At 26.2% G+C, this 23,811-nt stretch overlaps 1 protein-coding gene across 2 annotated transcripts in view; it reads left to right on the top strand.

The window, feature by feature from the left end:
* Positions 1-596: 596 nt before the first annotated feature.
* The window catches only part of LOC123268191, a 46,158-nt gene continuing 22,943 nt past the window's right edge, over positions 597-23,811 (top strand). Inside the window, exons 1-2 of one of the 2 annotated variants that reach the window (XM_044733104.1) lie at positions 597-1,457; positions 2,215-2,966. In XM_044733104.1, coding sequence (XP_044589039.1) covers positions 2,237-2,966 — 730 coding nt within the window. In that variant the 5' untranslated portion in view covers positions 597-1,457; positions 2,215-2,236. Of the gene's footprint in view, positions 1,458-2,211; positions 2,967-23,811 lie in introns of both variants that reach the window. The other variant, XM_044733103.1, reaches the window with a different exon arrangement.

The raw sequence follows: 23,811 nt of genomic DNA, 5'->3' as shown, positions 1-23,811 counted from the left end.
ACTTTAGTATCATTTAATTAAAGTAAAATTTATTTTTATGATAAAATTGTTATTATTATTGTAAATCAATCTAATTTATCTGTAAAATAAAAAAATTAGCAATTAAACTGTTATTTTTTGATCAAATAAAATATTATATAAAAAAATGATAGTACATTTAATTAATAAAGTTCATTAATCCATAAAGAATTTCACCAGATTAAATAAAATAAATTGGTCAATTAAAAAGTGTCAGAGTATTAAAATTAAATTAGAAAAAAACAATTTAATTAAAAGCTTAGACTTATCTAACTCGTCAATCTTTAAAAAGCAATCTTTAAAGCAAGGTAATAAAAAACTAACAAGCCGCGGTCATTAATCTTCGTAGATTCTTCAGTATCTGAAGCTAAAAATCTTATCAGAAACCTGAGGTACAAAATGCTGACAGTGGTGCGCTCCAGCGGCTAATTTAAGTACTTGTTCTTCAAACCCGGCGGGTAAAACCGGCTAGTTCAAAAAAAGCACTATAATAAACACCTGCAACGGCCGGAAAAAAAAAATAAATACAGCTGAGTCACTTTTGGGCCTAAAAAATATTCCCATAAAAAAAAGAAGAGAAGTGAGAGAGAAAAATGACAGGAGGGATTAGATTTAAGAGAGAGAGAGAGAAGAAAAATGTTTAGTGGGTGAGACAGATCGATAAAGACGGCTGGACTTGTCGGGGAGGAGGAGCGTCGCAAGGCAAAGCAAAAAAAGGTTTTATTCATTCGCGGATTTCCACGACAATACCCGAGCTATAACGTTTACGTTTTACTGGCGAGGAAAACGGTCTAGTGGACGGAACGTCGGAACAGAAAGAGCCAACCAGTTGAGAAGGATGCCAGCAGTGGTGGTAGTGTGCTGGGAGCATCCAGAGTGATAGTCCTAGTCATAGTAACCCAACGGACAACGGACAACGGGCTAACCAGTCTACTCTACACAGCTAACAGTGACAAGTGACTAGTGAGTGTGTAACCTGGCTGTGTTGATGCCGGAGTGAATAGAAGGTGTTTGGCTGGTGGGCCTGATTCAAGTGTCTCGCTAGAGGTGGTGGCACATCAACCTGTACCTTTACAATTTTACAATATACCTGTACAACTTACAACGTCAACAGTTTGGGCCAGTTTGTACCGCGGCTTCGAGCGCTAAGGACGTATTTTATGGAGACCGTTTGTTTTCTTCACGACATTAGTGTTTGTGGTGTCAAAAAAATGATTTATTATTTTTGGTGATGTTTATTAACTAGATTTAATTTTAATAAAAAATATCAGCTGGAATTTTTTGAGAAATGAGTAAGCAGCTGGTGGAGCAAGTGATTGTCATGGAGCTGGAGTACTTTTTTAATAGTTGCTAGTTTTTAAATTTGCAAATGACGGAAGAAGATTGTTTTATTGTGCCGGATACAAATTTATTGCTTGAAAGTGTCAGCTAGTTTTCAAGTAAGTGAATTTTTTTTTTTTGGTAATTGATTTATTTAAAATGTTAACAGACATGTGTCAATTTTTTTTATTTTTACAACAATAAAATTACTATGAAAAATATTTTTAAAATAAAATAACAAGTAACTTTTTAAAAATAATTTATTAAAAATCAGTTGATTTCAATATCATTCAAAATTACTATAAAAAAAATTTTTAAATAAATTAGTGTTAACTTTTTAAAAAAAATTAATTAATAAAAAAATTATAAAGTCAGCTGATTTTAGTATCACTAAAAATTACTATAAAAAATTTTTTTTAAATAAATTAAGGTGTTAATTTAAAAAAAAATAATTAATTATAAAAAGTCAGCTGATTTCAATATCATTAAAAATTACTATAAAAAAATTTTTAAAATAAAATAAAGTGTTAATTTATTAAAAATAATTAATTATAAAAAGTCAGCTGATTTTAATAACACTAAAAATTACTATGAAAAAAAATTTTTAAAATAAATTAAAGTGTTAATTTTTAAAAAATAATTAATAAAAAAGTCAGCTGATTTTAATAACACTAAAAATTACTATGAAAAAAAATTTTTAAAATAAATTAAAGTGTTAATTTTTAAAAAATAATTAATAAAAAAGTCAGCTGATTTTAATAACACTAAAAATTACTATGAAGAAAATTTTAAAAATAAAATAAAAATTGTAAACTTTTTAAAAATAATTACTTAAAAAAAAATTAATTTATTAATTTTTGAATACTAACTCAGCAGGTATAAAAATCAGGATTAAAAAATGAAGGAATTAGAGCAGATGCATGAAGTCCCAATGGGCACACGAACGCTTAAATCCCTGCTGAAGAAACCCGGGCACAGTAAACAACGAACGCAGAAGAATCGCGTGACGATAAACGAAAAGTTGAATGAATTTTTTGCTGCGGATTATATTATCCTGATAAAAGAAGAGTGCTGTGGTGATTATGAGGAGGAGTGTGATTGCTGCTGTCAGGAGCCTGAGATGATACGCCTGGGGAATTGCAAAGAGTGTCGAGCTGAGTTTACGAGACAATTGGCTGCCGGTGATATTGACACGCGTTTTGCTACCGAGAGAAACGGTAATAAGATTATTGATAACGGTTGTGATCTGTCGAGACGAGTGGGTGCTGGTGTTGGTGGGTGTATCAGTGTCGGTGGTCTCGGGATCCCAGGCAGTGAAGAGTCCCAGGAAGATGAGGACGAGGATGATGAAGATGAGGAGGAAGAATACGAGGAGGAGGTTGATGATGATGATAATGATGAAGCCGAGTCCTCTGAGGAGGCTGATCAGAGGAACAATCCTCTGGCTGGCGATCCTATGACTCCGGTTCAATTGCAGGCCCAGACACACGAAACTCTCAGTCCTCCGGAAGGTTACAAGGACGTTTGTGATGAAGACATGCAAACTGACCCGGCAAATGATATGTGTCCTTCCACTGGAGCCGTTGTTGTTTGCGGCGAGTGTAATTACTATCGTCAGAGAACTCCAGGTAAGAGATCTTATTACTTGTATTTATGTTTTAATATGTTATTATTATGGCGTGTTGCTTTATTTTGTTGCTCTTTGAGGATGTTGTCTTCTTATATACATGTAAACACTGCCAGAAGTCACAGGAACCTTATTTCTATAGGAATCCTTCCTGTCATGTGATGACAGGATAAAGAAGATAACACCGGATGCGGTTGCTCTCGGCTTTAGTCCGGATACTAAAACCGGTTGACAATTGATTTATTCTTACAAGATATCTTGGAGTATTCATTTATTTAATACATGGAAAAAAAATTTAATTAAGAAAAAATTTCTTCAACCAAGAAAATTATTTTGAAGATTTTATTTTCTTGAATTAAAAACAAAAATTCTTTGAGTTTAATTTTCTTTGTTTAAGAATTTTTTTACTCAAATCAAAAAAATCAAGTTCTTTAAAGTTATTTACTTGATTTAAGTTCATTTTTTAAATCAATTTATACTGAGAAAAATTCTTGAACCAAGAAAATTATTTTGAAGATTTTATTATCTTGAATCAAGACCAAAAATTATTTAATAAAGTTAAATTTTCTTTATTTAAGAATTTTTTTACTCAAGTCAAGAAGATCAAGTTTTTCAAAATTATTTACTTGATTCAAATTAATTTTTTTATCAATTTATTCTAAAAAAAAAATTAACGAATTAAGGGAAAAGTTCTTGGATTGAGAAAATTATTTTGAAGATTTTATTGTCTTGAATCAAGACCAAAAATTATTAAATTATTCAATTGAGTTAAATTTTCTTAGTTTAAGATTTTTTTTGCTCAAATTAAGTTCTTCAAAATTATTTACTTGATTCAAGTTAATTTTTTTTTCTGTGTATTACAAGATGAAAATTAAATTAGCAGATATTTGAGAATTTTGAAGTTTTTTTTTTATTAAAAAAGAAAAGACGTAAAAAATTTTAAAAAATATCTTTTAGTTATAATTAATGATGAAAAAAAAAATTAAAAATTTTGTAATTTACTTTTTTCAATATCATTGTTATAAATACTAAATTAGTTTCAATTTTGCTTTCATTTTAGTCGAGAAATTAACGACAGAGCATTGTGTGCTCGAGTTACTATACTTTGTACATTGTTTTTGTTAAAAACTAGTACCGAGGACATTACATCACTTGCGTGTGAAGCCACGTGATCTGAACAATGACAGCTTTCGCCTGCTACCGTTTTTGCTCTCATTGTCTCGATATTTTTTATTCCGAAGCCATATTTTCACACTTGTGGATTTAAATTTTGTGTTTTGAGATTATGATGGAAAACTACGTATTGTTTGATTAAATACTGTAGTTCTATAAGGCTTCTTTTTTATACTTATTTTATTTAAATGATACTGAAGTTAGCCGACTTTTTTTTTTTTTAATTATTTATTAAATTAGAACTAAAAAATATTTTTGCACATAATGCGAAGCATCAGAAAGTACTTTACATTCGAAAAATTTTATTTTATTATTATTTCATAATTAAATAAGCTATATAAAATTTTTTATTATAAAAATTTTATTTTTTATAACTTTTCAATAAATAAAATTATAAAAAAAATATTTTTTTTTTAAATTGCACTTATAGTTTTTCAAATTTTTTTACAAATAAAAATTTTATTTTTTTGTAACAATTTTTTCAATAAAAAAATATTTTTAAAAAATTGCACTTATAGTTTTTTAAACTTTTTAAAAATTAGATTTTTTTTAAATAATTTTTTTAATAAAAAAATTCATTCAAATTTTTAAATGTCGGCTAACTTAATTATTATTTAATTTAAAACTCTAAATTATAAAATGTTTATATTGTACCGTGAAATTAATACTATCTTCACTCATACTTGTGTTTAAAGTGTTTAGCGGGTAACAATTTAATTTGTGACATTCAATACTTTTAAGAAATAAAATATCCTGTGAAACAGTTAACTGGTTTTATGATTAAGCATTAGTGGCAACATAAGTGGTAAGTAAGCCGATATATCGGAATAGAAGCGCTTAAAGTACGTATGTATTATTTTTATCTTTATTTATTTGTTTTATGCAATTATTATGTCAATGTTTATTAAATTATTATGTACCAGTAGAAGCGGAACCACGGGTGATATGATGTGAAATAATAAATGGAGGATCACGTGGAAAGTTGGAATGCACACACGACATACTATTATGTACATAGTTGGGCTTGATATCACAGTAACAGTGCTACTTTCTAAACAACTAACTGCAGAGCATTACCAGCAGAGCTACTAATGCATTAAACGAGTACTCGAGAAATAAAATAAAATAAAAGAAGAAAAGAATGACACACTTGCAACTTTTATATTAGAGATGACAATAAAAAAAATCTTTGCAATTAAAGAACCGCTCACTCGGCCCTGCTCGGGAATAATGACAAGATTATCCAAGATACACATTAATATAACTTTAACTTAAACTATAAATACTAAGAAAATATAAGACTCTGTTTGTTGTAAAGCAGATAAATCGCAGGAGATAAAAAGTTAAGAATGGGAAATTACTTTCAGAATGAATCAACTTTAATTGTTAAGTATAGTTACTGTTCATGACCAGCCAGTGCTGTAATTATGGACCAGCAATCTGTGAGACGTACTACACTGTGCATCACAGATCAATCGATTCGAGTAAATACATCCCGGTATTAATTCCTCAAGAATATTATGCAAGCTCAGAGGAGGGAATAAATCAATACGAGTATGTAAATTAGATCAAAGAGAAATTTTAAGAGATTTATTCACTGCACAGATAAAAAAACGTTTAGTTGATTTAAGACAAAAAAATTATTTTTAAGATGAAAAATTATTGATTTTAGTACATTTTTTTATTTTAATAATCATCATAAATTTCTTTAAAATAAAATAAATTTTTTTAATTAATTAAGTTAAATTAATTTGATAGAAATTTTTTTTTAGCTGGAAAAAATATAAATTTTTCTTACAGTAATTTTTTTGTTAAAAAATTTTTTTTTTGGACAGTATATCGAGTTATTTTTTTTTTAAAAACAAAAAAATTTTTGGTAAATATTTACAAGTGGGGTTAACCATTTTAATTTTTAGATAGATTTATTTAACATTATACAACGGTACAAATTATATTAATCTGAATCTTATTAAATAATTAAAGCTCTGGTTCTAGTACTAATTGTTACTTAATTATTTCATGTTATTTTTAATATCAATCTTTATCATATTTTATATTTTAGATTTTCAAAATATTTTTAATTGAATTAAGTTACTTTACATTAAAAGTTCTAGAAATTGACTTTTAAAGCACTTGTCAATGAAAATTAAAGGAGTTTAATATTGCCTCCATTAGTCATTAATTTTAATTTTTATATTTTTGAACAAAATTTCTATTTGATTTTATTGATATATATTTTTTTTAAAAGTACATAAAAAAATAAATAATTAAAAAAAAAAAAGTTGATTATTACTTTATTATATAAATTTTGATATATATTATATATTTATATATATTATTATTTATAAATTTTTTAGAAAGTTGTGATATTTAACTTTTTTTTTTTTTTTAATTGTTCGTTTTTTTATGTACTTTTCAAAAAAAAAAAAACATCAAAAAAATATAAAATAGAAATTTTATCCAAAAAACATAAGAACCAAAATTTTTTCCAACTTTTGAAAGCAAAAAAGTTATTAAAATTTTTATTTATTTCTTTTACGACATTTTTGCGCGGTAAAAACAAGCAGAATAAAAAAAAAATTTGAAAATGGTAATTTTTCATTTACTTATGGCCCAAAATTGGGTTGAATCCACTTGTAAATAATTACCAAATTTTTTTTCAAAATTAATTATAAAAAATGTAATTTTTTGACACAATTATTCACAAAGAAAATGTAAAAAAAAGGAACCACTAACAGGAAGTAAAAAAAATGAAAGAAAATTTTATTAGTAAGTACTGCATTAAAAATATAAATTAAGCTTTACATATGTAAATAATTGCAGGTGTATCAGGTTGATAGAACTCATTGAAACAACACCTAAGACAGCAGAGTGAATTAAAACTAAACATCTAAGTGTATAACTTGGAGAATAGAAGGCATAAGGAGTAAACGAGACAATGAGCTCGAAAGTAAAATGGTTAATGGTTAATGTGTAAGAAACGATGGCCGAAGAGGGGGAACTGTTTTAGCTTCAAACAGGTGGAAGTTGGTGTGCGCGTCGTTGGATCAATACACGCCAGTTTGATGGAGTAGAGACCAGCTAACGAGAGTGTGCCAGTACTATAGGTACTGTACACCGTACTAGCGAACTAGAGAAATTGAGATAGGAACTTTGTAAGAAGAGAACAGGTTGGAGCATAAAGACCCTGTATGCTGGTACACTGCATCTATATACGTGATATGGATAGTGTAGCTCTAGAGCTTTGGAGTAGTCGACAAGAAGCACCTTCAGCTCCGGGAAACCTTTCCACAAATTACTCAGTTTTTTATCTTTTTTCCACAACTTATTCTTTGCTCTTGTAAGTCTTCCTTTTTTTATCTTCAGTACTTCCTTTCTATTATTCTATTCTCCACAACCAGCTTTCTCCTCTTTTCTTCTTCCTCATTTTCAGTTGCCAGCAGGTAGAATATTGACCTGTTAAAAATACTACATCGATCTGCTACTTAATTCGACTCTTGACTCATCTCATCCTCGTTTCATTTGCTCGATTTATTTATAATTCCAGATATTGTATGTAGATGGTTTCAAGGCGGAATTTAAAGGAAAATTTTGTTATAATATATTTTATTTTGTCAAAGTTTGATGGTATGATTTAATTCTGAAATCAAGAAAAATCAGCCACACTGATAGAAGGATTTGTTTATAATTAAAAATATTTATTAAATATTAACAAATAAAAATTAATTAATAATAAGTTAATAATGAATTCTAATAAATGATTTCTTAAATATTATCATTCATTAGAAGCCATTTTTTAGTCCTTGAAAAATATTTCTTAGTATTTAAAAAGATTTATTAATATTTAATAAATTAATATCAGATTTATTAAATACACTGATAAAAAAATTAACTTGACTCAAGAGCCATAATCGAACTAAGAATCCATTTTGAAGAAAATGATTTTCTTAAGTCAAGAGAATAAATTCTTGAGTCAAAAAAAATTTACTTAAATCAAGAATAATTTCTTGACTCAAGAAAATAATTTTCTTCAAAATGGTATTCTTGGTTCAAGATTTTGGCTCTTGAGTCAAGTTAATTTTTTTATTAATGTACAAACAAATAATTTTAAATACTAAGAAATATTTATTAAATACTAAAAGTGGTCTCTAATAAATTATTTATTAACTATTAAAAAATATTATTTAATACAAATAAATCCTTCTATCAGTGCAGTTAGTTATATTATTGAAATAATATTTTTACCGTCAAATATAGTTTTAATTTATTTTTATCTTAAATTTTTTTAATTTAAGCTATCATTTGTTCTCTTTTAATGATTTTTTTAATTTATTTTAAGACGCTAAAAATTTTGAAAAATTTATTTATAAATATCTTTATAGGTTTTATTGTCTTACAATTTTTTAGTTTTGTAAAATAACTAAATTTTATTAAATTAATCGTCAAATTTAAACAATTATCTTCAATTTAAGCTACTATTTATTCACTTTAATTTATTTTGTGACGCTAAAAATTTGGAAAATTTTATTTATTTATTTAAAAAAGGCCAATCGGCAATATACATCCATAAAACTACAATATAAAGAAAATATGGACACTGTTATGCATTAATGTGTTAAGTGCTATGGAAATCCTATGAACTTAACACACTATTGCATAACAGAGTCCAGATATAATTTATAATTTCGAAAGAAAATAACAATTTCACATTTTAAAGATTTGCAAAAATATTACTGTTTATCCAGTGAGATTTATCAGGATTCTAAGAAGAAGAGATAATTAATTTATTTAATTAAATTGATTAGTCTGATTAATTAGACCCCAAAAGGAGCTTCTTGGCCATGTTTATGAAGGATCCATAAGTACCACCATTAGAAACTTAGGTCATGATGCAAGGTATTCGTCATGATGCAAGGTATTCACGAGTATTTATAAGAATCTTTTTTGCTTTTATTGTCTTAAAATTTTTTGGCTACATAAAATAGCTAAAATTTAGTAAATTAATTGTCAAATTTGAATAATTATTTTTAATTTAAGTTATCATTTGTTCATTTGTAATTTATTTTGTAACAAAAATTTAAAAAAATTTATTAATAAATATCTTTTTAGATTTTATTGTCTTAAAATTTTTTAGCCATGTAAAATAGCTAAAATTAATCGTCAAATTTAAACATTTATCTTTAATTTAAGCTATCGTTTATTCACTTTAATTTATTTTGTGACGCTAAAAATTAAAAAAAATTTACACGGTGAGAAATTTCTGTAGAAATTTACTATGCATACATAATAAGACTGAACCTTAATGACTCAATTCAAAATATTACCATAAAAATTTAAGAATATCATATTGTACCAATCAATATTTACTAGGGACTATAGTAAATTTGACCATGCAACTGTTACATAAACATATATAAAAAATTTTCGTAAACTGACAGAACAAAAACTGTTAGTGTGCTTAAAACTTTCCATTATAGTTCCATAGTAAAATTTCTGTTGCTCAGTCGACAATAAAAATTTATAAAAGTTTCACATTTAGTCACGTGTACTCGGTTTAAATTTAAAATTGTGACTATGAAATTTTCAAATGTCCCATAGTAAACGTATGCGCGTCAGTCGCGACGCGCGCTCTTTCATTTTTTTCGTGCTGCTTTGTTTTGTCAACATAAATCTACAGACGCTATCAGTAGTGGTTAACGGTGTTATGAAAATTGCAATAAACATTAAGTTTTCAATAAATATTAGTTTATAAATCCATCAACACATGAATAGTTAATGAAAATTTGTAAGATTCATAAATAATAAAATATTTAATAATTTACCGTGAAAAATTAAAATGAAAACAAACATCTGATGGTTAACCTGCAACCGACACTTCTAATAATAATAAAAAATAATTTAAAAGTTATATATTGTGTTTATAATTATTCATAATAAAATTAACTGCCAAAATAAATCCTACGTTCATTGTTAAAAATGAAAAAAAAAAATAAAAAAAACTATATTTTTAAAAATTATTGCAAACAAAAAAAATCTTGTTTGGTTTGATATTTTTTTTGATTGCTAAAAACATTTTTTACTCTAAAATTTTTTATTTTTTACAAACGTTTTCTTATTTTTTTTGCTATAGTACATTCGGAAATTTAAATTATTGCATATTTCATTTTACTATGGTACATTTCAATTTCTACCATTTACTATGTCTGATTTCATTTGTTTCGGAAATTACTATGGGCCATTGTAAAATTTTATTCTGAGTCAATAAGGTTCACTAGTAATATGCACCATTGTAATATCTAAAATCCATGCAGAATAAAAAATAATGGAAATTTCTCACCGTGTATTAATAAGAATCTTTTCAGCTTTTATTGTCTTACAATTTTTCAGCTGTATAAAATAGTTAAAATTTATTAAATTGTCAAATTTGAACAATTCTCTTTAATTTAAGCTATCATTTATTCACTAATTTATTTTGTAACGCTAAAAATTTTTTTTAATTTATTAATAAATATCTTTTTAGCTTTTATTGTCTTAAAATTTTTTAGCCATAAAAAATTTATTAAATTTAAACAATTATCTTAAATTTTTTGGCTTTTAAAATCTTTCAAAATTTATTCAGTACATTTTTTTTTAAATTAAAAAAATTTTTAACAAAACAATTTTGTCAAATAATTTTATTATCAATAATTCAATATTTATTAAATAAATTCACCTATCTATGTGAATGCCGCTTTTTAATATTTTATTCTCTTCTCTTCTCCAGCACAATACTATTCCAGCTTTACCTCAATCCTCCCTCGTTTAATAACTTTATGATGTTTATATTGTCCGGCTATATATATGATAATAATGCTCTATGTTTATCCGAATCCGACGTATCGTTTTCTCGCGTCATTGAGAAGCGGGACACATTATATGCCTTGCCTCTTCCGGCGTTGCTCTCTCATTCTTCCTTTCATTTTTTCCTCTCACGGTTTTTTATCTTACTCTTGATGCGCCAGCGGCGCTTTATATTTTGCATTGGCTTCTGTTTTCTGGCATTGCACGCTCCGTTATACATATATACATATGGATGATAGTCGTTAGGCTCCACAGTGCATTCATGCAGCCAGTCCACGTATGCATATGAACTTCACTGGATAAGGGACACCTATATACATGTAATGCTCAGCAGAATGATATAGCTATAAGTACGTGGTGGGTAAACTCCGATACTATTGCTATGGCTAAGCACAACCGTTCCTTTATATTTGTGTGCATACTGGAAGCTGGACGGTTGCCAGAATAGTACATAAGAGATCATTTTCCAAATATTTGGATTAATTACCGGTCATTAACACTTACTAGAACTAACACTGATTTTATTTTATTTAAAATTATATTATTACACGGAAAAAAGTGAACTGTAATAAATAACAGTCGATTTATAATAAGTAATGATCAACTGCTAAAAATTACCATTTCAAACAGTAAAATCGTGATTTTACTATTCACTATATAATATTTACCATTTAAACGTTACAAATTACATATAAATAATCAGATTACGTCCAGGAAAATTAATATAATAACTATGTTCACAGGAATTCGGGACAAAATAAATAAAATTCAAACCATCAATTTGATCTTTGTTGTACGTTTAGTCCTTTATTAGGACTTCATCAGCAACTAAAATTAAAAACATAAATATTATAACCTTTCTATACATATAAAAAACATATAACATAATATAACCATACCTTAATCATTATGGTTTACAATCTATTATATGCTATTATATAATATATATGTTTTTAATTTTAGTTGCTGATGAAGTCCTAATAAAGGACGAAACCTACAACAAAGATCAAATTGATGGTTTGAATTTTATTTATTTTGTCCCGAATTCCTGTGAACATAGTTACTATGTTACAAATTACTCTTTACATGGAAGAAATACTATTTCAAACAGTAATATTCGCTATGAAAATGTCTAAAATGTTAAAGTATAATAATTAAGAATTCAGACTTTGATATTTATCATTTTGTATCTAAAAAATGATCTTATGATATGTAAAAAGTATAAAATAAAGTTAGTAAATTTTTAATACAAGCAACGTCACACAGTAAAAAATTTTGCGTCATTGCGTCAAAAAATTTTGTGTTAAAAATTTTTATGTTAAATATTTAACACTTTTTTGTGTTAATTCAACATTTTTCTGTGTTAATTTAACACAATACAGTGTTAAATATTTAACATAAAAATTTTTAACACAAAATTTTTTGACGCAATGACGCAAAATTTTTTACTGTGCAATATTTACAAAGTAAAATGGTAAATTTTAAACGCAACGCTAAAAATCAAACTGTAATTATTGACTTGCTTGGACTGGTAAAATGTATATTTTAAAAGTATAACTTTTACTGTTTCAAATGTTAAATTCTCTTAGAGTGAGATCTCCTTCTCTTTCATCTGAGTTCCCCTTCTCCTCATAATATGAACTATATATTGAAATCGCAATTTTTACTGTTTGAAACTGTAATTTTAAAAGATGAAAGAGTCGTTATTTACTATAGTGACAGCTACTAATCACTTATTTTGGATATTAAATTATAAATTGTGGCTTTTATATTTTCTACATTAAATTCTGTAATATTTATATTTTTGTCACCCCGATGTCCGCTTTACTGTTTGAAACTATACTATAAAAATTAACCGGAATCCGAGTGAATATTACAGTTCACTTTTTTCCGTTCATTTATTAAATACTATTTGTTTTTTTAAAAAATAATAATAATTAACAACCTTGCAGTCACTAAGTAACTGCCGTGACTTGTGAACTATAAATAATAGTATATTACACACCTAGGGGAGTAAAGTAAGAAATGTCTCAGATCACATGTAATTGTTGGCCGAGGCGAAGCCGAGGTCGACAAACATGTGATCTGAGGCTTTCTTATTTACTTCCCGAGGAGTGTATACTATTTTTCTGTCCGACAGAGGCGGAAAGCGGCAATTTCGTTTAGCGCAGCGGGCCGAAAGTTGCCACTTTCCGCCTGGAGGGCAGAAAATAAAATTTTGCTTTATGAAGTAATGACTTTTGTTAAATTGCACACAGAAAAAAAGAATTATTTGTCTCAAATAAATCAATTTATTTGAGTCGTTTTTTAAAATATTTCTTTATGACAACTATATATATATATATATATATATATATATATATATATATATATTTGGTACAAGTAAATATAACAGTTGACTTGAATTATTTTATTATTTGTCAGAAATATATCATTTATTTGTGGTAAAGATGCTAAGTTTGTCCGAAACAACGATATCTTTGGCATTAAAACTCTCAACTACTGCTCTCATGACGTCACTTGAACGTTGAAAACAAAACTTGAATGTTTTGATTGCAAGTTAAGCTACAGCGACGTTTCAAAAAATAGTTTATTTGCATACATAATAGTGTTTGCATAAATAATATTAATTAATAACTATTTATTAATTGGGAATTAAAAAAAGTCATACCTAATCTATATGGTAAGGTGTTTAAAATATTATATTTTACGAAAACAAATATAAATTATCCATAACCTACAATTAACATTTTCATTCAATAGAAGACACGGAAAATATTTCATTATTCAACTAAAAAATTAAAAAATAATTTTTTTTCATTTTAAAGCCATTATAATTTCAAAAAATTGATAAAATTAATTTATCAGATATTTAATAATTTGTAGAACTTTTGTTAACAAATAAATTATGGCAACAAAATATAAGGAAAAAAAATTGACATAGAAATTTAAAAAAATTAAAAATGCAATTTTTAAGAAATAATTTCTTAGAATTAATTTATTTGTTAAATAAAATTAAAAATTGGTCAAGTGACAGCTAACTTTAATGTTACAATAAATTTTAAAAGTTCATTATTGTCGTCAACTATGATTTATTTACCACAAATAAACCATATCTTTACCATGAATAAACTATTTATTTTACGCAACTAAATCGCTCAAATATATTATATATTTACCAGAAATAAATATTTATTTGGCCATATCCAACTATCTTTGGCTTATTTATTTGGCTCAAATAAATCTTATTTCGATCAAATATTTCTTTTTTTCTGTGCACTGTACTTTCATAATTATTGACATTTTTGAAGATATAATAATAAGCTCATCCCGATGTTACACTCATCAAGAGCTTTCATTTGACTACCCACATGCATTTTGATATATTTTTCATATATACATATATATGATATATAAAAATATATGAAAAATTGATGTGGGTACTCAAATGAAAGGTCTTAATGAGTGTAATGTCAGAGTGAGCTTATATCTTTAAAAATGTCAATAGTTCACAAGATACCATATAATTTCTTAATTGTTGATACTTTTAAAGATATAAGCTCATCTTGATGTTACACTCATCAAGAGCTTTCATTTAACTACCCACATGGTATTTTTATATATTTCATATATATATGGTATTTGTGAAATATATAAATATATAAAATATATGAAAAATTGATGTGGGTACTCAAATGAAAGGTCTTGATGAGTGTGATGTCAGGATGAGCTTATATCTTTAAAAATGGCAGTAGTTGACAAGATACAAGGTCATTTCTTAATTGTTCATATTTTTAAAGATATAAGCTCATTCTGATGTTACATTCATAAAGACCTTTTATTTGAGTATCCACATCAATTTTTCATATATTTATACATATTATATATACGTATATATGAAAAATATATCAAAATGCATGTGGGTACTCATATGAAAGCTCTTGATGAGTGCAATATCGGGATGAGCTTATATCTTTAAAAATGTCAATAGTTCACAAGATACAAGGTCATTTCTTAATTTTTGACATTTTTAAAGATGTAAGCTCATCCCGATATTGCACTCATCAAGAGCTTTCATTTGAGTACCCACATGCATTTTGATATATTTTTCATATATACATGTATATAATATATATAAATATATGAAAAATTGATGTGGATACTCAAATGAAAGATCTTAATGAATGTAACATCAGAATAAGCTTATATCTTTAAAAATGTCAATAGTTCACAAGATACAAGGTAATTGCTTAATTATGTATCTAGAGATTAGAGTATTTTTGAATGCAACCTAAATACTTATAATAAATTGACTATCGGTGAAAATGATATGAAATTTTGAAAAGTATTATTAATAATTTGAAAATTTCAATAATAATAATAAAAATAATAATGTCAAGTAGTATTTAAATTTTAAAAATTATTAATGAAATACTCGAGAAATTATTGGAGCGTTAATTATTAAGAGGTTTTTTGTAATTTTATGTTTAATTAACACTTGTTAATTAACGACTGTTGTCAAATAATAATAATTGTAACGAGTTTTTTAGTTTATGATTTTTTGTTCAACAATATAAAATATTTTTTTCGTTAATTAATAGTATCGATTTACACGGATGTATGTTTTTAGTGGATTGTGATATATTTTCGAATAGAAAAATATTTTCTCGTATCTAAAGTATGTAACTTTTATATTCACAGTGTATTGAAAGGTTTTTTTTCTTTTTTTTTATCAGTCTTTTTTTGCTATTATCATTTGAAAGCAAATATGAATATAAATAAAAGTTGGGTCTTTAAGTATTCTAAAGAATAATATTTTCTCATATTATATTCAATGCTCAATAGTCATCGATTCTCGGCATTAAAATCTCAGATCTCAAAAGGTTATTTAAATATTACTCTTTTTAGTTATTATTTATATTAATAGTAGCGGTCATGCGTAACCACCACAAAGTCATTTCTTCTTCTTTTTATTATTATTATTACTTATTTTTATTTTTAATTATTATTTTTCTTATCATACAATAGATTTAAAAAATTAAAATATTTTTACAATTTAATTTACCACTTAAAATTAATGATGAAATATATTAAATAAAGCTAGCAGTAAAGTACTATTGTGCTTCCATTAATATCAACATTAAGCATAATGAATATATTACAAAGGAATATCTTCTTATGAGCATTTATATTCAAATATGATAATTATTTAATCATCTAAAAGATACAATACTTTCCAACTCATAATTGAATAATCAATAATATTTCCAAGTGTGATAAATACACGGTGAGAAATTTCTGTAGAAATTTACTATGCATACATAATAAGACTGAACCTTAATGACTCAATTCAAAATATTACCATAAAAATTTAAGAATATCATATTGTACCAATCAATATTTACTAGGGACCATAGTAAATTTGACCATGCAACTGTTACATAAACATATATAAAAAATTTTCGTAAACTGACAGAACAAAAACTGTTAGTGTGCTTAAAACTTTTCATTATAGTTCCATAGTAAAATTTCTGTTGCTCAGTCGACAATAAAAATTTATAAAAAAGTTTCACATTTAGTCACGTGTACTCGGTTTAAATTTAAAATTGTGACTATGAAATTTTCAAATGTCCCATAGTAAACGTATGCGCGTCAGTCGCGACGCGCGCTCTTTCATTTTTTCGTGCTGCTTTGTTTTGTCAACATAAGTCTACAGACGCTATCAGTAGTGGTTAACGGTGTTATGAAAATTGCAATAAACATTAAGTTTTAAATAAATATTAGTTTATAAATCCATCAACACATGAATAGTTAATGAAAATTTGTAAGATTCATAAATAATAAAATATTTAATAATTTACCGTGAAAAATTAAAATGAAAACAAACATTTGATGGTTAACCTGCAACCGACACTTCTAATAATAATAAAAAATAATTTAAAAGTTATATATTGTGTTTATAATTATTCATAATAAAATTAACTGCCAAAATAAATCCTACGTTCATTGTTAAAAATGAAAAAAAAAAATAAAAAAAACTATATTTTAAAAAAATATTTTTAAAAATTATTGCAAACAAAAAAAATCTTGTTTGGTTTGATATTTTTTTTGATTGCTAAAAACATTTTTTACTCTAAAATTTTTTATTTTTTACAAACGTTTTCTTATTTTTTTTGCTATAGTACATTCGGAAATTTAAATTATTGCATATTTCATTTTACTATGGTACATTTCAATTTCTACCATTTACTATGTCTGATTTCATTTGTTTCGGAAATTACTATGGGCCATTGTAAAATTTTATTCTGAGTCAATAAGGTTCACTAGTAATATGCACCATTGTAATATCTAAAATCCATGCAGAATAAAAAATAATGGAAATTTCTCACCGTGTACATAAAAATAATCTATATTGTTAAGAGAATAAGCGAAATTTTGTGGCCAGTGTATTTATATGATAAAATGGATTTTTATGGTTGAATTTAGTATCGTTGGAAGAGTCTTGACTTGAAATTGTGCCTTTTCATGGTTTCATATCATTCTCACCAATAGTCAATTTATGATAAGTATTTAAGCTGCATTCGAAAATGCTTTATCTCTAGATACATAAATAAGAAATAACCTTGTATCTTGTGAACTATTGACATTTTTAAAGATATAAGCTTATTCCGATGTTACACTCATCAAGACCTTTCATTTGAGTACCAACATCAATTTTTCATATATTTATATAAATGTATATATGAAAAATATATCAAAAATGCATGTGGGTACTCAAATGGAAGCTCTTGATGAGTATAACATCAGGATGGGCTTATATCTTTAAAATCGTCAATAGTTGAAAAAGTACAGTGCAATTTAACAAAAATCATTATTTAACAAAGCAAAATTTTATTTATTTATAATTCACAAGTCATAGCAGTCACATAGTGACTGCAAAATTGCTAATTTAACTTAATCTTATTTTACAGTAAAGTAAAATAAAAAAGTTTAGCCATCAAACCTTCTCAATGAAGGTAACTTAGGTCTACACTTGATAAGTATTCAATAATTTACCTTAACTACTTGTAAATACCCTTGACTTGTGAATATATTTAAAAGTTGTATTCTAACTATACAGCTCCCAGGAGATTTTTCAATCCCATTGTCGCTTTTTGCCGCTATAAAAATAGCAATAATAGTGTCCCAGCATAACTGAGGAAGATATTTTAATGACATGTTTACATCAAACAATTACCGAGGAATCCACTTCCTTTTAATTTATTTTTCTTTTAGCCAAAGAAGGAATAAAAGCGCATCTCTAAGAGTTTGAATATTCTTCAAGCTTAAAAAGAGTTTCAACTTAATTGAAAGCTCATTAAGCTTCATTGAAACTTTACCAGTAATATATACACATAGATTTCTTCACGTCTCATCTAAAATATACTTATAAATAATAATCAACTATTATTTATTAATAATAAACAGTGAGAAAAAAAAATTTCCAGGTAATTGAAAATTAAATCCCGCCAACGCATTTAATTATAAATATAATCTTATTTCACATTTATCTTCCAGAAATTAATAAAAAAATATTGTGCGTCGTAGACGTGGTCGCGCCTGCGTCGCAATATTGAATCCGAAAAGTTGTATCCCTGTCCCTACACTACATCTCGACATCTAGCAACATTCTCGCCTCTCTTGACGTCGTTATCGTCGTGCTCTCCCTTATCCTCTTCGCCCTCTTCGGCTAGCCAAGCTGCTGTATCCCATGGATCCCCAACTCCAACTCCAACCCCATCATCATCCTCTGCTGCCTTAAATTCTATTTCATTCTCCTGGTTCCAGTGCTGCATAGTACAACAACGTCAACACGAGAAATGTTTACTCTCGAGCAAATCAACTTGGGGTAGAGGCGACGACGCTTCACTTTACCCAATCGATTTGCCTAACTCTCCTCTGCTACTCTTCCACAAAATCAAACTCCTGGCCATAAAACTCGACCCGTGTCTGGAGTCATTCAGATAAATTTTGTTTTTATTTCTTCTTTACCTTTTTTAGAGGTCTCAATACTTGGAATAATGTTTACGGTTGTAAGTACGTAGTAAATTTAAACAGACGTATCCAGTACACACTCATTCATTCACTTTATTTTTCACGTTGCATAATCGAGGTTGACGAACGTTCAAAGAAGTCTCGTGTTTGTTTTCTGCAGTATGTCTATTTATCAGACCTTGACACGTCTGAGAGGCTTTTATTGCTTGAAGGAAAAAAAATTATTGTAAATTCACTTTCTTTAATATTTCTTCATTAAATAGGGAAATTTATAGTTAGGGGAAGATATTTTTAGTTCATTTTAGCCGCCATTTTTTTGCTAAAGAAGATTACTAGTGAAATTATATAAAGAAGAAATTATAAAATTTTATTAAATGTTTGTGACTTGAATTTGTGCCTTTTCAAAGTTTCATATCACTCTCATCAATAGTCAATTTATAATGATAAGTACACGGTAAAAAAATTTTCGTAAAATTTAACATAAAATTTTGTGTAGATGTTTTTTTTACATAAAATTTATGTTAATTCTACACAAACGGTTTGTATTGATCAATCCATCCATTTTTTAACACACTCAAGTGTTAATTCAAAGTAAAACTACACTTTTTTAATGTTACTGGCCAACCAACACAAAATTTATGTTAAAGAATTCTTCATATATAGTCACGTATGCCACACAAGATAGACATGTAAATGTGATAGCCTCAACGTCATTTTAATTTGGTGGATTTTGATTTGTGTCATTACGTAAAATACTTAAATGCAGCTAATAATTCTTCAAATTTTCTACAAGTGAAATTTTTTTTTTTTTAATTTTTTTGTAATAATTTTTTCATTAAAAAAAATTGTAAAAATTTTCAGATGTCGGCTAACTTAATTTTCATTTATTTTTTTGAATTAGACAAAAAAATAAATAATTGAAATTAATAAATTATTAGAAAATAAACTTACAGTTTTTTTAATTTTCTACATGTGCATTTTTCCTTTAATTTATTATTTTCAATTGCTCATGTATTTTTTTTAATCACAAAATATATATATATTTAAATTATTAGTAAAACTCACATATTTGACAGCTGATCTGAGTAACACAAAGAAAAAGTTACAATCAACACTTTATTTGTGTTATGGATAACATTTAAGTGTGTAGAAATCCGAGAATCAGCCAATGAAAGTTTTAACATATTTTTGTGTTACTTTTAACACAGAATTATGTTGATTTCATCAATACAAACAGTATGTGTAGAATTAACATAAATTTTGTGTAAAAAAATCATCTACACAAAATTTTATGTTAAATTTTACGAAAATTTTTTTACTGTGTATTTAAGCTGTAAGGTACCGGCGGGTAATAAGGCCTAGCTAAGGGAGATTTTGAAAAAAATCGAAAATATTGCATTTAATTATTGAAATGTAACGTTAATTTTTATATTAATACATTAGCTACACAATATAATGAAGTAATGGTAATTTTCACCATAAACAAACACAAAATTGAATTTTTTCAAAAACCTTGCGAATAGGCCTTATTTTACTACGGTAGGGTAATAAGGCCTGCGGGTTAAACATATTGGAAATAGTTATACGAAAATCAATAAAATTGGTATTATAGATCAATCATCACTTAAATTTAGCAACAATACTTCTTAAGATGTTGATAAAAATTAGAACAATGATTTTAAATTATTAAATATAAAATTATAAAAAATGTTTACCATTTACTCAAACCGTTTTTTAGGAATTTTTCCGCGCTACTTTAGCATATGACGGATGATGAAATATAGAAGACAGGGAACATTGTATCGGGACTCTATAAACTTGTAGCGACATTTCTATGCTAGACGCTTCTACTAGAGAAGCCTTTAGAGCAAGCGGTTATTTTAAATAGCATTTCTATCACTTAGGCCTTATTACTCGACAGGCCTTATTACCCACGGGTACCTTATTCGAAAATGCTCTATCTCTTGATACATAATTAAGAAACGTAAGAAACGACCTTGTATCTTGTGAACTATTTATATTTTTAAAAATATAGCTCATCCCGATGTTACACTCATCAAGACCTTTCATTTGAGTACCCACATCAATTTTTCATATATTTTATATATTTATATTTTTCACAAATACCATACATATAAAATATATAAAAACTGCCATGTGGGTACTCAAATGAAAGGTCTCGATGAGTATAACATCAGGATGAGCTTACATCGTTAAAAATGTCTATAATTAAGAAATAACATTGTATCTTGTGAACTATAGACATTCTTAAAGATATAAGCTCATCCCGATGTTACATTCGACAAGACCTTTCATTTGAGTACCCACATCAATTTTTCATATATTTTATATATTTATATATTTCACAAATACCATATATATAAAATATATGAAAAATGCCATGTGGGTACTCAAATGAAAGGTCTTGATGAGTGTAACATCGGAATGAGCTTATATCTTTAAAAACGTCGATAATCAAGAAGTAACATTGTATATTGTGAAATATAGACATTCTTAAAGATATAAGCTTATTCCGATGTTGCACTCGACAAGACCTTTCATTTGAGTATCTACATCAATTTTTCATATATTTTATATATTTATATATTTCACAAATACCATATATATAAAATATATAAAAAATGCCATGTGGGTACTCAAATGAAAGGTCTCGATGAATGTAACATCGGAATGAGCTTATATCTTTAAAAATGTCGATAATTAAAAAATGACATTTTATCTTGTGAACGATTGACATTTTTAAAGATATAAGCTCATCCCGATGTTACACTCGACAAGACCTTTCATTTGAGTACCCACATCAATTTTTCATATATTTATATATATATTATATATATGTATATATGAAAAATATATCAAAATGCATGTGGGTACTCAAATGAAAGCTCTTGACGAGTATAACATAGAAATGAGCTTATAACTTTAAAAATATCAATATTTAAGAAAGTACAGTGCAATTTAACAAAAGTCATTGTTTAATAAAGAAAAATTTTATTTATTTATAGTTCACAAGTCATGACAGTCACATAGTGACTGCAAGGTTTGCTAGTTATTATTCATTAATATTTTGAAAAATATTTATTTGATTCAAAAGAAGAAATCTTAAATTAAAATGTAATTTTTAAGAATTAAATTTTTGGATCTACACAATTTTTTAATCATGTTAAATCTTTTTATAGTTAGAAAAATTTTCTTCTTATATCAAGAAGATTAAGTTCCTAAAATTTGTTTCTTTTTGAAATAAATTTTGTTATTAATTCATGTCAAAAAATAATTGTTCATTAAACATGATATTTTTAATATTTATTGAACGTTACTCGGAAAATAAAGTTTTATTTTTAGAGTAAAGTTTAATAAAGTTCCCGTTAACAAAAATACAATTTTAATGTAAAATAAATATTTATGTAAAATAACATTTTTAAAAAATACAACTCTATAAATTTTTTATTTATAAATATACAAAGTTTATAAAAATTATATTTAAAAACTAATTTTTTTAGGAACACCTAACGATTAAAATTTACATTGTAAATTATTCAGCTTCATTTTTTTCGAATAAAAATATCATTTATTTAATAAATCAAAAAGTTATTTAAAAATAAATAAATTCATCAATAATTTTGTTAAATTCTTCTCTCAATGTAATTAAAAAATTAGAGAAGTTTAATAAATAAAAAAAAATATTTTTTTTTGTAATTAAAATTCAAACTAATTATTTTTAGAATTAAAAATTCTTTTATTTCTTCTCACTCTATTTTAAAAAACTTGAATAAAAAAAATGTATCTCACAACCACTTGTAACATTATTTCGAGTTAAACGGATTAAATTTTTATAAATTTCAATGTATATGATAATTTAAAGCCTTTGTTCGTCACAACCTTAATCTAATTTATTCCGTTCTAATCATACTGTCCTGCATCAACGAACGCAGCGTAAACAACCACCATAATATGATATATACATATACATTAAGCCGTACTGTATATATATGATACAAGTATTTAACGACCGCACCCAAAGTTTCCTATTGTTGAGCATCTCTTCTCCGCTTGTTTCTATAACACTCCAGTACATTATATTACATACGTACTTTGTAAACAATATTAATGTAAGTGTATATCACATAATATCACATGCATTCGTCACACTTGTGAGTTTGTCCCTGATACAGTGAAAGATAATTCAAAGAGTTGATGAACAAAACAGCCATGTTTTTATTTACTTCTTTTTGTTTCTTCCTTATTGTCAGATTCCTATTATCTTCTTTTTTTTTTGCAAGCGTGCTGCTAATTGATAATGCCCACTTAGTTACACTGTAATTTTAGTAATTAAATAGTTTTAGGTACTAGAAAAAATTTTTTTATAATTATATACATATATTTTTTTGTGGGTTATTATGAAACTCTTGGAATGTACGTTCTTTAATTTTTAAATATATTTTCTTGCTCATTTACATTTAAGGAGTGTTTGAGATTTCAGGGTATTATTTTTTAAGGTTTAATTTTTTACTGAGAAGAAATAGAAAAGGATAAATAGCAGTCAAGAGTTTGTGGAATATTTTTCAAGAGTTCTATTTATTTAAATATAATTATTTAAATTTATATTTTTGAAATTTTTATTCTTCTGACTTGTGTTTTTTTTTTCTTAAACATATATTAGAATCTTTCATTAAAATTCATATTTTTTAAATTGAACAACAAGAAAATAATTTTTTATTACTTTTATTTATTTATTTAAAAATATTTTATTGACAATAAAAAATCAATTTTAAATAATT

Source organism: Cotesia glomerata, linkage group LG6, assembly GCF_020080835.1.
Source record: "Cotesia glomerata isolate CgM1 linkage group LG6, MPM_Cglom_v2.3, whole genome shotgun sequence".
Taxonomy (NCBI): Eukaryota; Metazoa; Arthropoda; class Insecta; order Hymenoptera; family Braconidae; genus Cotesia; species Cotesia glomerata.
Note: the sequence above shows the minus strand (reverse complement) of the source record. Positions and strands in the feature narration are given on the sequence as shown.